At 47.6% G+C, this 18,758-nt stretch overlaps 1 protein-coding gene across 1 annotated transcript in view; it reads right to left on the bottom strand.

Annotated features, from left to right (window-relative positions):
• TRPC6 (transient receptor potential cation channel subfamily C member 6) overlaps positions 1-18,758 on the bottom strand; it is a 175,272-nt gene that overhangs the window by 71,133 nt on the left and 85,381 nt on the right. Inside the window, exon 2 of the mRNA XM_066586559.1 lies at positions 15,695-16,469. Coding sequence (XP_066442656.1) covers positions 15,695-16,469 — 775 coding nt within the window. The remainder of the gene's footprint in view (positions 1-15,694; positions 16,470-18,758) is intronic.

The following is an 18,758-nucleotide window of genomic DNA, read 5'->3' as shown; positions in this document are numbered from 1 at the left end:
CTGTCATCCCGCCAGAGGGAAACAGTATACATAATATTATACGCTGCCTACAGTATGTATCTGCTGGGGGTTGTAGTCCTAATTAATACGCAGCTAAGCGTTACAGCAGGCTTGCGCAAAATTGTTTCCTGGATCTGCTGTCTCTGTTACATGATCGCCGTCATCCCGCCAGAGGGAAACAGTATACATAATATTATACGCTGCCTACAGTATCTGTCTGCTGTATCAGCTCAGCATTTTAAAAAAATAGAAGCAAAATACTTAAGGCCTACCACTGCCCTTTGGCCACTTGACTGCTTCTGCGTTGTGAATTCCACTAGCTCAGTCATACGCGCCTACGTCTCACTACAGGCGTTCGCAAAATTGTTTCCTGGCTCTGCTGTGCGTTCCGTAAGGGAAGTCAGCCTCCAACCACAGGCCAATAAGCGGCACATTTAATTACAGCGTTCTGTTTCTGCACTACTGGTAATACAGCATGCTGAGGGGTAGGGGTAGGCCTAGAGGACGTGGACGCGGGCGAGGACGCGGAGGCCCAAGTTAGGGTGTAAGCACAGGCCGAGCTCCTGATCCAGGTGTATCGCAGCCGACTGCTGCGGGATTAGGAGAGAGGCACGTTTCTGGCGTCCCCACATTCATCTCACAATTAATGGGTCCACGCGGTAGACCTTTATTAGAAAATGAGCAGTGTGAGCAGGTCCTGTCGTGGATGGCAGAAAGTGCATCCAGCAATCTATCGACCACCCAGAGTTCTGCGCCGTCCACTGCTGCAACTCTGAATCCTCTGGCTGCTGCTCCTCCTTCCTCCCAGCCTCCTCACTCCATTACAATGACAAATTCGGAGGAGCAGGCAGACTCCCAGGAACTGTTCCCGGGCCCCTGCCCAGAATGGCCAGCAATGGTTCCTCTCCCACTGGAGGAGTTTGTTGTGACCGATGCCCAACCTTTGGACTTCCGGCAACTGTCTCAAGAGCTTTCAGTGGGTGAGGAGGACGATGACGATGAGACACAGTTGTCTATCACTCAGGTAGTAGTAATTGGAGTAAGTCCGAGGGAGGAGCGCACAGAGGATTCGGCGGAAGAGCAGCAGGACGATGAGGTGACTGACCCCACCTGGTTTGCTACGCCTACTGAGGACAGGTCTTCAGAGGGGGTGGCAAGTGCAGCAGCAGGGCAGGTTGGAAGAGGCAGTGCGGTCGCCAGGGGTAGAGGCAGGGCCAGACCGAATAATCCACCAACTGTTTCCCAAAGCGACCCCTCGCGCCATGCCACCCTGCAGAGGCCGAGGTGCTCAAAGGTCTGGCAGTTTTTCACTGAGAGTGCAGACGACCGATGAACAGTGGTGTGCAACCTTTGTCGCGCCAAGATCAGCCGGGGAGCCACCACCACCAGCCTCACCACCACCAGCATGCGCAGACATATGATGGCCAAGCACCCCACAAGGTGGGACGAAGGCCGGCCGCCGCCACCGGTTTGCACCGCTGCCTCTCCCCCTGTGCCCCAACCTGCCACTGAGATCCAACCCCCCTCTCAGGACACAGGCACTACCGTCTCCTGGCCTGCACCCACACCCTCACCTCCGCTGTGCTCGGCCCCATCCACCAATGTCTCTCAGCGCACCGTCCAGCCGTCGCTAGCGCAAGTGTTGGAGCGCAAGCGCAAGTACGCCGCCACGCACCCGCACGCTCAAGCGTTAAATGTGCACATAGCCAAATTTATCAGCCTGGAGATGCTGCCGTATAGAGTTGTGGAAACGGAGGCTTTCAAAGGTATGATGGCGGCGGTGGCCCCGCGCTACTCAGTTCCCAGTCGCCACTACTTTTCCCGATGTGCCGTCCCAGCCCTGCACGACTGCCAAGGTCCACTTAACAATGGACACGTGGACAAGCACAGGTGGGCAGGGCCACTATATCTCCCTGACGGCACATGGGATGAATTTAGTGGAGGCTGGGACAGAGTCAGAGCCTGGGACCGCTCACGTCCTACCCACCCCCAGAATTGCGGGCCCCAGCTCGGTGGTGGTATCTGCGGCGGTGTATGCTTCCTCCACTAAAGCACCCTCCTCCTCCTCCTCCTCCGCAACCTCTGTCTCGCAATCAAGATGTGTCAGCAGCAGCAGCACGTCGCCAGCAGTCGGTGTCACGCGGCGTGGCAGCACAGCGGTGGGCAAGCGTCAGCAGGCCGTGCTGAAACTACTCAGCTTAGGAGATAAGAGGCACACGGCCCACGAACTGCTGCAGGGTCTGACAGAGCAGACCGACCGCTGGCTTGCGCCGCTGAGCCTCCAACCGGGCATGGTCGTGTGTGACAACGGCCGTAAGCTGGTGGTGGCTCTGCAGCTCGGCAGCCTCATGCACGTGCCATGCCTGGCCCACGTCTTTAATTTGGTGGTTCAGCGCTTTCTGAAAAGCTACCCACGCTTGTCAGACCTGCTCGTAAAGGTGCGCCGGCTCTGCGCACATTTCCGCAAGTCCCACACGGACGCTGCCACCCTGCGCACCCTGCAACATCGGTTTCATCTGCCAGTGCACCGACTGCTGTGCGACGTGCCCACACGGTGGAACTCTACGCTCCACATGTTGGCCAGGCTCTATGAGCAGCGTAGAGCTATAGTGGAATACCAACTCCAACATGGGCGGCGTAGTGGGAGTCAGCCTCCTCAATTCTTTACAGAAGAGTGGGCCTGGTTGGCAGACATCTGCCAGGTCCTTGGAAACTTTGAGGAGTCTACCCAGATGGTGAGCGGCGATGCTGCAATCATTAGCGTCACCATTCCTCTGCTATGCCCCTTGAGAAGTTCCCTGCAAAGAATAAAGGCAGATGCTTTGCGCTCGGAAACAGAGGCGGGGGAAGACAGTATGTCGCTGGATAGTCAGAGCACCCTCCTGTCTATATCTCAGCGCGTTGAGGAGGAGGAGGAGGAGGAGCATGAGGAGGATGAGGAGGAGGGGGGAGACAGCTTGGCCCACTGCTGAGGGTACCCATGCTGCTTGCCTGTCATCCTTTCAGCGTGTATGGCCTGAGGAGGAGGAGGAGGATCCTGAAAGTGATCTTCCTAGTGAGGACAGCCATGTGTTGCGTACAGGTACCCTGGCACACATGGCTGACTTCATGTTAGGATGCCTTTCTCGTGACCCTCGCGTTACACGCATTCTGGCCACTACGGATTACTGGGTATACACACTGCTCGACCCACGGTATAAGGAGAACCTTTCCACTCTCATACCCGAAGAGGAAAGGGGTTCGAGAGTGATGCTATACCACAGGACCCTGGCGGACAAACTGATGGTAAAATTCCCATCCGACAGCGCTAGTGGCCAAAAGCGCAGTTCCGAGGGTCAGGTAGCAGGGGAGGCGCAGAGATCAGGCAGCATGTACAGCACAGGCAGGGGAACACTCTCTAAGGCCTTTGACAGCTTTCTGGCTCCCCAGCAAGACTGTGTCACCGCTCCCCAGTCAAGGCTGAGTCGGCAGGAGCACTGTAAAAGGATGGTGAGGGAATACGTAGCCGATCGCACGACTGTCCTCCGTGACGCCTCTGCCCCCTACAACTACTGGGTGTCGAAGCTGGACACGTGGCCTGAACTCGCGCTGTATGCCCTGGAAGTGCTTGCTTGTCCTGCGGCTAGCGTCTTGTCAGAGAGGGTGTTTAGTGCGGCTGGGGGAATCATCACAGATAAGCGTACCCGCCTGTCAACCGACAGTGCCGACAGGCTTACACTCATCAAGATGAACGAAGCCTGGATTTCCCCAGACTTCTCTTTTCCACCAGCAGACAGCAGCGATACCTAAACAATACGTAGGCTGCACCCGCGGATGGAAGCATTGTTCTCTATCACCATCAAAAACTTGGACCTTTTAGCTTCATCAATCTGTGTATAATATTCATCCTCCTCCTCCTGCTCCTCCTCCTGAAACCTCACGTAATCACGCTGAACGGGCAATTTTTCTTAGGCCCACAAGGCTCAGTCATATAATTTTTGTAAACAATTTTTATACGTTTCAATGCTCATTAAAGCGTTGAAACTTTCACCTGGGCTGCCTCCAGGCCTAGTTACAAATTAAGCCACATTAACCAAAGCGATTAATGGGTTTCACCTGCCCTCTTGGTTGGGCATGGGCAATTTTTCTGACGTACATTAGTACTGTTGGTACACCAATTTTTTGGGGCCCTCGCCTACAGTGTAATCCAATTAATTTTTTGCCCACCTGCATTACAGCTGACGTTACATCAGCTGTGCTGGGCACTGCAATGGGATATATTTATGTACCGCCGGTGGGTTCCAGGGAGCCACCCATGCTGTGGGTCCACAGGGAGTTGTAACTGCATGTGTCTACTTCTAAAGAACCCCAGTCTGACTGGGGCATGCAGTGTGGGCCGAAGCCCACCTGCATTTAACATGACATTACCTCAGCTGTGATGGGCAATGCAATGGGATATATTTATGTACCGCCAGTGGCTTCCTGGCACCCACCCATGCTGTGGGTCCACAGGGAGTTGTAACTGCATGTGTCCACTTCTAAAGAACCCCAGTGTGACTGGGGCATGCAGTGTGGGCCGAAGCCCACCTGCATTTAATCGGACGTTACCTCAGCTGTGATGGGCACTGCAATGGGATACATTTATGTACAGCGGGTGGGTTCCAGGGAGCCACCCATGCTGTGGGTGCACACGGAATTCCCATTGCGGAGTTGTACCTGCCTGTGACTATTTTAAAAAAAACGCGGTCTGACTGGAGCATGCAAACACCTTGACAGAATGAATAGTGTGTGGCACATAGGTTCCCCATTGCTATGCCCACGTGTGCAGCTCCAGATGGAGGTGGCACAGGATTCTATTTCTCATTGCTTCTGTACAGCATTGTGGGCTATCGCCCCGCCACTTTTAAAGAGGGTCGCTGCCTAGCCGTGCCAACCCTCTGCAGTGTGTGCCGGCTTTTCCTGTGGCAGACGCACTTATAAATAGACATGAGGGTGGCGTGGCATGAGGGCAGCTGGAGGCTGGGCAGGGACAGTTTGGTGTGCGCTGTGGACACTGGGTCGTGGGGGGGGGGGATTTGGCAGCATGTAACCCAGGAGAAGTGGCAGCGGAGTGTCATGCAGGCAGTGATTGTGCTTTGTTGGAGGTAGTGTGGTGCTTAGCTAAGGTATGCATTGCTAATGAGGGCTTTTCAGAAGTAAAAATTGTTGGGGGGGGGGGCCCACTCTTGCCGCTATTGTGGCTTAATAGTGGGACCTGGGAACTTGAGATGCAGCCCAACATGTTGCTATCCATTGCTGTGTCGTTCCCATCACTTTCTTGAATTGCCCAGATTTTCACAAATGAAAACCTTAGCGGAGCATAGGTCCCATAACAAAATGCTCGGGTCGCCCATTGACTTCAATGGGGTTCGTTACTCGAAACGAACCCTCGAGCATCGCGATAATTTCGTCCCGAGTAACGAGCACCCGAGCATTTTGGTGCTCACTCATCTCTAGAGACCTTACATTGTACATCGCACGACACATGAGAGCCATGTCATGCATTGAAGGTCCCATTAAAATCAATGGATAATGTGTTCTGAGGAATGTGAAGAGATACGACATGCAGCTCATGTATATGACTCCATCAAAAAATAAGGTTCACATTCGTGCAAGATTTGTGCGTCTCACAACACACAAATCTCGCGCAGATTTCTCAGAGCAAGCGAAGAATTGGACATCCTGCCGCTGACTGTGTGGAAGATTCTGCACAAACGTTTACAATGTTATCCTCAGCAATTGCAATTATTACCGACCCTGAAACCAGATGAGAAAGCGCGGCGACGTTCTTTCTGTGACTATGCAAACTGTAATGGAAAGTGACGGTTTCATGGAGTCTTTAGTGTTTAGTGATGAAGCCGCCTTCCAGCATTCCAGCATAGTTACCAAACGTAATGACTACGTGCAGAATATGCGAGACTCCCCCAAGGTGAATGTGTTTGGCGCTATAACCTGTAGGAAAGTATACAGCCCTTGCTTATCCCATGAGGAGCAATCTCAGGGATTTCGTACCTAGACACTACAGATATGGCTTCTGCCGCAGCTGGAACAGGAAATCCTAGGTTTCATCTTCCAATAGATTGGGGCACACCCATACAACCCCCCACCCGATTTTCACAATGAAGTCAGAAGTGAGCGACTACCAAACAGATAGATTGGCCATGCAAGTGGTGACGATGGTGAACCTCTTCCTTGGCCTCCACGTTCCCCGGACCTTACAACTTGTGATGTTTTCTCTCGGGGAGTGTTAGAGTCTACATGCCCCTGTAGTGTACAGAAGTTGATGTGCATATGTGTTCTGGAAGTTTCTGGATGGTCTATGTTGTTTTGTATTTCTGTGCTTTTCCACTGTCTTCTATGTGTATGAATAGGATGTGTATTGCACCTTTGCAGCACTGAATGGGTTACTGTCTGGGTTATGTCTGAGAAAGTATCTATTTGTATGTCATGTTACCTTGTTTTATATATGTGGATGCAAGACGCATGAAAGTGGTTGTTGTTGAGTTTAGTTTGTGGAGAGAGGAGTCAGTGGATAGTGAGCTAGGACTGGACTAGGCCAGTACTAGAATAGATGGAAGAGGCTGAGCGGATACCCCTTTAGGTTGCGAACCCTTTCTTCTCCTTCCCCTTTTTCTGTGGAGTACAAGTGGAGAGATCACCGTGGAGGAAGGAATGGTGGCGTCACGAGTGACAAGAAGAACTCAGGTAATCCACTCTTGGGTTTCCTCATTTAATATAGTCTGCCTGCGCCTATTGGACATGTCCCTGGTTACCCTCCAGGTGTGAGACGGTAGAGCCACCATGACAAGTGAACTACTCTACCCCCGCTGTCTCCTAGGCTGGGGCCCGGTCCTCAGACGCTGGACCACCCCGCCACCCACCATGATCTCCAGCGTCACAGAAGCCATTGAATCAGTCAGTTGTGATTCCCTACAGCATGTATGGCAGGAAAGTGACTACAGGTAGCATGTGTGTTGAGTGATTAACGGGGAAAACATTTTTGATGTTGTGCAACAAAATCTTTTGATTTTCTGTTCCCTTGATAACATACGTATGTAACTGAGTGTCATTAAGTGGGAGTTATTGGGGGTCTCATATTGGGAAGATCATTTGTAAAAACCTGTATAACCTTCATGGCCCCAAGAGCCAGTCCTTCTCCTTCAGGCGGGTTGTGCAGCAACTGGGCAATATAAATAGTGGATATCCCGACTGATGTAGGACACTGTTGCTTCATACCGGTGGGTTTCTGTAATATGTCCACAACCGCATTTGGGATTCGTATCAGTATACGGTGGTAACGCATTTCTATGAGGCCAACAAATGTATCGGTGTATGGAGACTTTTTTATGCATTTGGATTTTCCCGGTTCTTGTGGGGTAAAACTCAGTATCCAATGCAGATGTAACATGGTGGGCAATGCAGTTCCACATTGCCCATTACATTACTTGCTGCATTGTTGTGTGCCTATTAGCTTATACTTAGAGATGAGCGAACACCAAAATGTTCGGGTGTTCGTTATCCGGAACGAACTTCCCGCGATGTCCGGGTGTTCGTTTCGAATAACGAACCCCATTGAAGTCAATGGGCGACCCGAACATTTTTGTATTTCGCCGATGCTCGCTAAGGTTTTCATGTGTGAAAATCTGGGCAATTCAAGAAAGTGATGGGAATGACACAGTGACGGATAGGGCAGGCGAGGGGCTACATGGTGGGCTGCATCTCAAGTTCACAGGTCCCACTATTAAGCCACAATAGCGGCAAGAGTGCCCCCCCCCCCCCCACTGTCAGCATAAAGATCGTTCTCCTCTGCCACAGCTGTAACAGCTGTAGCAGAGAAGAACGATGTTTGCCCATTGAATTCAATGGAGCGGCAATACAGCAGGTTCCACTGAATGCAATGGGCTGCCCGCGATCGCAGGATGAATGGTCGGAAAGGGGTTAAATATATAACCCCTTTCCTGCAATTCATCCAGAAATGTGTTACACTAAAAATATATACCGGCGTATAAGGCGACCGGGCGTATAAGACGACCCCCCAACTGTCACCTTATACGACGGTAATACAGTGGAGCAAAGAATAAAAATCATTACTTACGTTTTTAGATGATCTGCGGCGCTCCTGCAGGCTGTCACTCCCTCCTAATCCACGGCAGACAAGCTTTCTCTATGAAAGGCTTTAAATCCCTGCCTCCAGAAACACAGCCAATCACAGCCATTCAATGACATCATTGTCATTGGCTGTGATTGGCTGAAGGCACGTGTGCTTCTGGAGGCAGGGATTTAAAGCCTTTCGTGGAGAAAGGAATACTTTGCCGTGGATTAGGAGGGAGTGACAGCCTGCAGGAGCGCCGCAGATCATCTAAAAACGTGAGTAATGCTTTTTATTCTTTGCTCCGCTGTATTACCGGCGTATAAGGTGACAGTTGGGGGGTCGTCTTATACGCCCCGTCGCCTTATACGCCGGTATATATTTTTAGTGTAACACATTTCTGGATGAATTGCAGGAAAGGGGTTATATATTTAACCCCTTTCCGACCATTCATCCTGCGATCGCCGGCAGCCCATTGCATTCAGTGCAACATGCTGTATTGCCGCTCCATTGAATTCAATGGGCAAACATCGTTCTTCTCTGCTACAGCTGTTACAGCTGTGGCAGAGAAGAATGATTTGTCTTCTATATGTTCTCAATGGGGTCAGCGCTGCTGCCGCTGGCCCCATTGAGCGCATATAGAATGCATCCATAGCGAACCGCGGGAGGGGCAGACTTTTATATCAGGCGGACACCTTATCTCCCCAGCCACTCACAGCAGGGGGGTGGTATAGGGCTTAAACATTGCAGGGGGAAGTTGTAATGCCTTCCCTGTCTTTATATTGGCCAAAAAAAAGCGCTAACGTCTCAGGGAAGAAAGTTAAAGTAACCCGGACACCGCATGGTGTTCGTTATGGATAACGAACATACCGAACACCCTAATATTCGCACGAATATCAAGCTCGGACGAACACGTTCGCTCATCTCTACTTATACTGCATTATCCTACCAGTTTCAGAACCTCTTATGAAGAAGACATACGCAGTGACTGCATGAAGCTCCTCTTCCTTTTCCAGAGGTAATGCTGGGAAAATATCCTGACTTATGATGCCACAGCTGCTGAAGAACTTCTTTAAAGGCTACGTGAATTACTGACTTATTTTTCATTATTCCAATACATCTAAACTAAGAAATGAAACAACCATTTTATATACAACTCCTATGCAAACTTACAGTTGCAAAAAAAGTAAGTGAACCCTTTGGGAATATCTCGATTTCTGCATTACTTACTAATAACATGTTGTCTAATTATTAGCCAAGACACAGTTATAGATAAACATAATATAACTACCGTGTTTCCCCAATAATAAGCCCTACCCTGATTTTCAGGGGGTGGGGGTAGGGGCTTGAAATATAAGCCCTCTCCCTGAAAATAAGCCCTATCTACACTAGATTAAAAAAAATAGCAATACTCACTTAGCTGGTGGCATACCGGTCCCTCGCGCTGGTCTCCGGCGCTGTGGCAGGCTGCCGGGCCCTCCGCGCTTACAGCATTCTCTTCCTGGTAACGGGGCTTTGAATAAACCGCCTCCAGCAAGCAAGTTCTGTGATTGAATCACGAGCACCACTGGCTCAGCGAAACAGAGTCGGCGCTCAATGAACCAATCACAGCCATTCAGTGAATGATATCACTAAATGGCTGTGAATGATTGAGCGTTGGCTCTGATTGGCTGAGCCAGTGTCGCTCATAATCCAATCACAGCACTTGCTTGCTGGAGGCAGTGTATTCAAAGCCCTGTTACCAGGAAGAGAATGCTGTCATTGTGGAGGACACGGCAGCCTGCCGCAGAGCCAGAGACTGGAACGCCGTCGGCTAGGTAAGTATGACACCCCCAAAAATAAGACACTGTGCCTCTTTTGGGGCAAAAATTAATATAAGATAATATCTTATTTTGAGGGGAAACATGGTAGTAACACAAAAACAGCTTTACCGCTTCTCTGACACATATACATCTTAGCATGATTGCTGTGCGCTGCCATTGGCTGCTGTAGCTTGTTTGTAGATGGGCTCAGCAGGTAAAGTGACCTCACAGGGAGACTGTATCCAGTAGCGGAGGATTAATGGGAAAGCGAAGAGTGAGGAGTAACTATTGATTTTTTAGTTTAATGCATGGGGGACCTGGTGATTATGATGTCTTTAACTTGGACAAAGCCTTTAATGATTTCTCCAAGAGCTAATTGTCAAAAGATGTTTCAATTAAGGAGAGGAGATGAGGAAAATAGGTTTCACAGGTGCTTTGCCCATTAAATAAAGGCACATAAAGCCTGGTTACTGACAGACCTATTCTTCTCTAGAAAGACTGGTTAGTTTGAGCTGTGCCTCAATGCAAACAACTTTCCAAAGACCTGAGAAGACATGTTATAGAGATGCATGAAGCTGGAAAAGTCCACAAAAGCATTGCTAATGTCCTGGATGTACATCAATCCACAGGTACATATATTATGGTATCTACAAATGGATAAAATTGCACCGTTGCTACCCTAGATGTGGGCGTCCTGTTAAGATCACTCAAAGAGCACAAGAGGCAATCCTGAAATTTCAAAATTGTGACTTTGATAACATTAACACTGCCTCCTCCTCTTGCTTACTTACTGCTTTGTGGGTCTGCACAGGAGCTGTATACCCAAAACGGTTGGATATTTGAAATCAAGTCTATTTAAAGTGGCTTCATTCTTTTATGCATTGGAGGAATAAAAATGATTACCAAAGTATACGTTGCCTTAAAGTAGAGGACGGGGGAAGGGATTCAAGGCAAGAGCTGTTAATATCTATTGATTATGACAACCCAAGTCATTTAAGGCATTTCTAGGGCAGTAGGAGGCATTGTGCTTGTGTATGGTCATGGCGTTCCTCTAAGACTTCTAATTGGCTCGTAATTTACAGTAAGTGGTACATTGATCCATTTTAATTAGCTAAATCAATCTATCATTGGAAGACCGCAGGTTAACCCATTGTCAACCTATGGCCCTGCATGCTCCGATTTTTCCATATTTTGCATAAATATTGTAACTGTAATTAATATTTTTTTATCATTTTGCTTTTTTGTGTTATTTTTCCATTTACAGGATGTCGTCGCCTTTATTAAACACATAAAAAGCTATTATTGCCCTCGCAACCCCAACAGCAATTACAATCCTCATCCGTCCATAATTGATACTGTATCGCGCAAGCAATGGATTCCGATGCAAATATAAACCCCGCTTGCATATTCATGGACTATTTTATGTCTGGCAAATCTCTCTTATTTGCTCCGAGTTGATTTTAAGTCTTAAATGACCTTCTCAAATAAAACTTCATCCATCGTGGCTTTAATGCTTTCTGCACTGTGAAGCTTTTATACCGAGATCTGTGTGCATTGCATAAAAAAGTAATGATTGACCCACAATGCACCTCACTGAGGCTTACGTAACGGCCCGGGCGCGCTAGTGACAATATATGCACGGCCACAGACCCTGGCATGCCAAATTACAGATTTCCAAGTTACATGGAGACACATCTGATAGAAATCTGCAATTAGGACTCTTTGTAGAGGTTTGTAGCTGGTAGTAAAAATGAAGGGGGAAAGGATAAAAACCTTGTTAGGTTAAGAGGTGACTAATTAATTTTCAGCATTTTCTGTATAATATGATGCTGAAAAGAGGAGCTTGTGTGTCACTGGATTTGATTGTGTAAAGGAATGCATTGAATTCATTATATGGTTATCGCAAGAATTGATGATATTATGTAATAGGTCACATGTGCCAAACACAAGGCACTGCGCCACCGGGACGGAGCTGCAGGCGGGGCGAGTGTAAAGCCTGTAGGGATGCTGCCCAGCCAGAAGATAATAGGTGGGTCTCTATTGGTCTCTGGCCAGGCAGCATCCCTGGGACTACTTTGGGGGTTACTGTTACTACTGCAGCCACTATGGGGGACAATATTCCTACCGGAGCTACTATGGGGGACACTATTACCACTGGGGCCACTATAGGGGTCACTATGACTACTGGGACCACTATTGGGGCACTGTTACCACTGTGGCCACTATGGGGGTCATTATTACTTCTGAGGCCACTATGGGGGATACTATTACTACAAGGGCCACTATGAGGGTCACTATTACTACTGGGACCATTATGGGGGTCATTATGACAACTGAGGCCACTATGGGGGTCACTATGACTACTGGGGCCACTATATGGGTCACTATGACTACTGGGGCCACTATAAGGGCACTGTTACTACTGCGGTTACTATGGGAGTCATTATTACTACTAAGGCCACTAAAGGGGTCACTGCAACCACTATAGGTGTAATTCTTATTATTGGGGCCTCTATGGGGAGTCACTGTTACTACTGCGGCTGCAATGCGAGTCACTGTTACTACTGCAGCCACTATGGGAGTCACTGTTACTACTGCAGCCACTATGCAGGACACTGTTACTACTTGGGCCACTATGGGGGTAACTGTTACTACTGGGGCTACTATGGCGATCATTATTACTACTGGGACCACTATGGAGGACACTGTTACTACTGCAGCCACTATGGGAATCACTGTTACTACTTGGGCCACTATGGGGGACACTGTTACTACTGCAGCCACTATGGGCGTCACTGTTACTACTGCGGTCTCTATGTGGGACACTGTTACTACTTGGGCCACTATGGGAATCACTGTTTCTACTGTGGCCACCATGGGGGTCACTGTTACTACTTCGGCCATTATGGGAGTCACTGTTACTACTGCGGCCACTATGGGAGTCACTGTTACTACTGCGACACTATGCAGGACACTGTTACTACTTGGGCCACTATGGGGGTAACTGTTACTACTGCAGCCACTATGGCGATCATTAGTACTACTGGGACCACTATGGAGGACACTGTTACTACTGCAGCCACTATGGGAGTCACTGTTACTACTGGGACCACTATGGAGGACACTGTTACTACTGCAGCCACTATGGGCGTCACTGTTACTACTGCGGTCACTATGTGGGACATTGTTACTTCTTGGGCCACTATGGGAGTCACTGTTTCTACTGCGGCCACCATGGGAGTCATTGTTGCTACTACGACCACTATGGGAGTCACTGTTACTACTGCGGCCACTGTGGGGGACAGTGTTACTACTTGGGCCACTATGGGGGTCACTGTTACTACTGCAGCCACCATGGGCCTCACCGTTACTACTTGGGCCACTATGGGGGTCACTGTTACTACTGCAGCCACCGTGGGCCTCACTGTTACTACTGCGGCCACTATGCGGGAGACTGTTACTATTTGGGCCACTATGGGAGTCACTGTTATGACTGTGGCCAGTATAGACGTCAGTGTTACTACTGTGTCGACTATGGGTGTCACTATAACTACTGTGAACATTATGAGGGTCACTATTAGGGCTGGTTCACAAAGTGCATTCAGGATGTGCAACCAAAAATCACTTATACCCACATTTTTCCAAACACTCTGGCATGCTTTTATGTGCGCAAAAACACTGCGTATTTGCACACACAAAAAAGAACGCAGACTCATCGAAATGGGGCGCAAATACGTAGGTTCACTGCGTATTTACTGCCCAGTTGCCTCCACACATTCTTTTCAATGGCCTATCGCAATGCATAATACGCACCAAAATAGGTCATGCAGCTTATTTTTTTCATGCGATTATGCATGGTGTGAAAAAATACGATTATGTGAATGAACCTGCTAAAATCAATGGGTTCTATTCACAGTAACACGTGCACAGATACGCCCATGTGAACAAGTCCTTACTATACAATTACAATCGGCCCTTTGAAGGCCACCGTAAGGCTGATGTGGCCCTCGGTGAAAATGAGTTTGACATCCTTGTAATAGATGATAATAATGATTCCTCGAATAATTCACTAGTACTGTGAATGCTGAAACTTCTTCAGTTTCATGTATCGTTACAGTGGATCTGGGATCGAGGCCTTATATTGTACCAGGTCTGACCTTCTCAGTGATAAGTACAATGAAAGGGGCCACAGCACTGCTTACACTAGCCTAACAAAACTAATTGGACACCTGAGCAAGAATCAGAAGTACTGGTAGTATTTATTTCCATACAGGGGCTTAAGTAAAGGCTCAGGGGCCCTGATGTAAAAGGTGAGCTGGGGCCCCCCCTCTATCTGTATCTGTACCCATACCCATACCTAAACCATGCTGCACAGAGACATAACTTGAAGCTTCTGGGCCCCAATGCAAAACCTGTAACAGGGCCCCCAACTATAATGCTTTATTCATAGTACTGGGCTCCCTATATGGAGAAGAGAGGCCTTATGGGCCCTGTAAGGCTCCTGGGCCCGGTTGCAACCGCATCCCCTGCACCCTCTATAGTTACGCCCCTGTTTCCATATGTTAATACCTTTTGCTCCTGCTTTGGCCCAAATGACATCGGATACTCTTCTTGACATTCTCATAGGCTTTCTCTATGAGTGGTGGCAGAGAAAGGAGGTACTCACAGGCATACTCTATGGCCAGTCTCACACAAATAGATTTGAAGTGCGGATTGCAGGATCACCGTCCATGCATATGATACACTACATATTGGACGCAGATTCGCTTGCAAGCTACTAAAAGACCAGATGACAAATGGTATAAAGAGAGCAGGAATTTGTGGGCATACAATGCAGTACAGAGTCTGGAGAGCAACACACCTTCCAGACGGCTATCTGCAACCTCCACTTGCTCTTCTGGGCTCTTCCTGCAGAAGAAGAAGTGGTTTATACTACTTCCCAAATAAGTAGTATAAACCAGTCAAGAAAGCAGTATCCCATCCTGAAGGTTCTCAGAACATCTCACTACGACAGCACAAGGGAATGTCGCCTGGGCGAGAGAATGGTGGTTCCAGTGGGTTGGGCTACTCTCTGTTGTCATTCCCTGCTTGTGAGCTTTCTTCCACGTGGATAATACCCTACCATACACGTATATCCAGCAGAAAACCGCATGCATATACAACCATTCACAATTTGTTTCCACGAACACTTGCAGGTCTTCCAGAATCCAACCCATTCGCGTGAGCTCGGCCTCAGAGTGGGTGGAAGAAGGAGGACACACAGGCTTCCTCTCTAAGTTGGCAATCCTGGCAACATTAAAACGGCTTTATATATCAAAATACAGAGTTAGGTCATAGAAGACTATATATTCCTGAACTCAAGTGTTTCCTCCTCTTTCTTATACTAGCCCTCATATACATCTGACAGATCCCCTTTAATGGGACATATCCTGCTCAGTGGTGAACAGAAGAGTTCTTCAGTTAGGGGTTATGGTCAATAGGACGTAAGCAACAGACAGTAACAAATGACTATGGAGATGGCGTGGCTTCGAGCTATCTATGCAAAATATAGTCATGTGACATACATATAAGCCATACATTTCTGAGCGCAGCAATCCCATAACCTCAACTTTGTACCCTTATTCCTATTTGCTTGCAATTTTCCAGTGCTTCTTTGCAATGGTCTTCAAATGTAGTATATAGGTCTTATACTGTAGACCCTCAAGCCCCATTCCCCAACACAATAGCGTTCCCATGATTATATACATGTTTATGAATTTGGTTGACACTCATGGACTCTACCCACCTTGAATTCTTTTTCTATATTTGCTAACACGGCCAGCTCGTTGCTGAGCTCTAAAGCCGTCATAACAGGATCTTCGCTAGACAAAGACAGATAGGCCGGACTCGCGAGACCTTTATATGCATTAATCCTGGACCTGGAATGGCTAAAAGAGTCATGTTTTTGTTTTTCATTACATTCATTGCATTTACAGAAATAGTCATGAGGCCTCTCAATCCTAGCTCCTTTCCTTAAAAGTGTATGAACTATTTCATATTCCTGGCAGTGAGCAGCTAAAATAATGGGAGTGATGTCTTGAGAGAACCTTGTTCCATCTTCATCGTAGGCGTAGAAGTCATCATGTTGGAATTCAGCTTGACTTGGACTTGTGGTGAGCCGCTTCCCTTCTGCAAACGATGGGTGTCCCAGTATGGCCTCTACTATCCGCACGTATCCTTTGCTGATGGCTAAAAGCAAAGCATCCCCCACCCGGGCCAAGTTTTCTTTCTTAAGTAAAAGTTCTGTAATCTCCAAGTGCTCGTTGGCGACAGCTAATTGTAAAGCGTTTTGACCCATGTAATCCACACAATTGACATTTAAAGTGTGACACTCTTCCATCATTTTCCTAACGACAGGAATGTTACCATATTCTGCTGCGTCCAAAAACCGCTCTTCTTCTGCTGTAAGGCTGGTAGAGCGGTCACTAAACATGTAAGCTGGTCCTCTATTGGCTTGTCTTCTGCCCTTCTCCCGAAGCAGTGTTTGCCGTCTATGAGATAATCTGTTATCGGTGGCACGCCTGTGAAGACAAAGGAACAAAATTATCAGCCATGTTATAAAAAACTACAACCTGTGGAGTACTTCTCATAACCCCATTTTACCCCATTCCCCTGATGAAGCTACTGAGGTGGTGAAACGTGTTGGTGGCTTTTTGTGTGTTAACATTCAGTAACCCCTACAGCTATATTTACACAATTATACTTCGTTACTTTGGTTCTTTTCTTGTAGTTGGAACCCTGTGTTTTCTTTTAGCCATATATGCTAGACCAATGTTGAGGACACAGCAGTACCGTGGTTTTCCTGTAAATAAGACCCTTTCTTATATTAATTTTTGCCCCCAAAGAGGCACTAGGTCTTATTATACTTACCTAGCAGGCTCGGTCCAGGTCCCTCCCGCTGCTCTCCAGAGCTCTGACGCATTTCTCACAGTTCTTGGCCACTCATACGACATCACTTCCTGGTTACAGGATTCATAAATCCCGCCTCCAGGAAGCAATGGCTATGATTGGTTCTTCAACCGCTGCTCAGCCAATCAATGCAGCGCTGGATGAACCAATGTGATGGCTGTCATTGGTTTATCCAGCACTGCATTGATTGTTTCTTCCACCGCTGCTCAGCCAATCAGCAGCCATCGCGTTGTAGAGGCTGGATTTATGAATTGCCTTAGCCACAGCCAATCACAGCCATCACATTGGTTCATCCAGCGCTGCATTAACTGGCTGAAGAATTGATCACAGTCATTGCATCCTGGAGGTTGGATTTATGAATCCTGTAACCAGTAATGATGTGTTACGCGTGGCTGAAGACTGCGAGAACCGCACCAAACCTCTAGAGAGCAGAGGGAGGGAGCTGGACTGAGCCTGATAGGTAATGTATTCTTTTTTTATGTAGTGTAACTAGGGCTTATTTTTGGGATATAGTTTATATTTCAAACCTCCCCGAAAATTAGGTTAGGGCTTATTTTCGGGGGAAACAGGTTAGTTATCAGATATTGTACCAGTTAGTGTAGTTGATAGGACTGTACACTAGCCGTGTGGAATCAACTGGATTTTTAAAATTACCCTATATATAAGTTTTAATGCAGATCAATAAAGAATATTTTTTACTTAGAGGGATACCTTATGGTGGGTAATATTGTCAATAGGCTATTTTGCTATGCCCTGGTCTTCATAGGATCTTTTGAGTGTACCATAGAAGGAGGGCACTTGACTGCTCTAAAGCCCATGATAGGGGGTATGATCATCTTCTGTATCAAGTTTGTTTGTTTATACCCTGTTTCCCTGAAAATAAGACATCCCCTGAAAATAAGACATAGCATGATTTTCCAGAATTTTTGAGGTTGCAAAATGATTTTTCAGGCTTTTTGAGGATGCTTGAAATATAAGCCCCACTCCAAAATTAAGCCCTGCTAACAGTTAATTAAAAAAGTCAATTTAAATAGTGTCCAGGCAGCTATACATGTAAAAAAGTTAAACCTTTCTGAACAAAAATTAATATAAGACACTGTCTTATTTTGGGGGAAACACGGTATCGTTGTTACCAGTAGAGGACCAGTGGCATGCATAAAATTATTAGTGTTACATCTGAGCTGGGTTCCAAACACTTCATCCTGATCAAATGCAATTTATTGTCCTAAAATGATGGATTTTCACATAATATACTAAGGCGAGAGCACAATATATTATTAACAAAACTAAAAACTGGGTAAATGGTAAACCTGGCCCTAACCTACTCATGCGAAGAGCCCCAACCTAAAAGCAGAGCACTCGCCCTAATGAGGGCAACCCCACATCAGGAACTTGGGGTAAACCTGGCCCTAACCTACTCATGCGAAGAGCCCCAACCTAAAAGCGGAGCACTCGCCCTAATGAGGGCAACCCCACATTAGGAACTTGGGGCAACCCTGACTCTCCATAGTAGGGAACAGGGATAATGTTAACTACCATGAATAACAATATTTGCAGAGCAGATGTTAAATAAACTTGATTTCATTTGTAAACTCAATGCAAAAGATAGCAATAGACAGGTGATAGATGTTACAACACCCCAGACAGCATGAACGCCAAACAGACTTGTCTAAACTGTGAGGCGCAACAGGAGACGTGGACTTGACTAGAAACACCTTCAAGCAAGAAGTATAACCAGCGTCCTCAGTGAGGAGGAACCGGAATAATAATAATGTGTACAGGCAAGCATCGATTGGCCGGCTGGGTCACACACCTCCCAGCCAACCAATCCAACCTCAAAACAGAAGAGAAGTGCTCATGTCAGCATCCAGCACTAGAATGACACTGAGCATGCACCATTG

Source organism: Eleutherodactylus coqui, chromosome 1 (genome assembly GCF_035609145.1).
Source record: "Eleutherodactylus coqui strain aEleCoq1 chromosome 1, aEleCoq1.hap1, whole genome shotgun sequence".
Lineage (NCBI taxonomy): Eukaryota > Metazoa > Chordata > Amphibia > Anura > Eleutherodactylidae > Eleutherodactylus > Eleutherodactylus coqui.
Note: the sequence above shows the minus strand (reverse complement) of the source record. Positions and strands in the feature narration are given on the sequence as shown.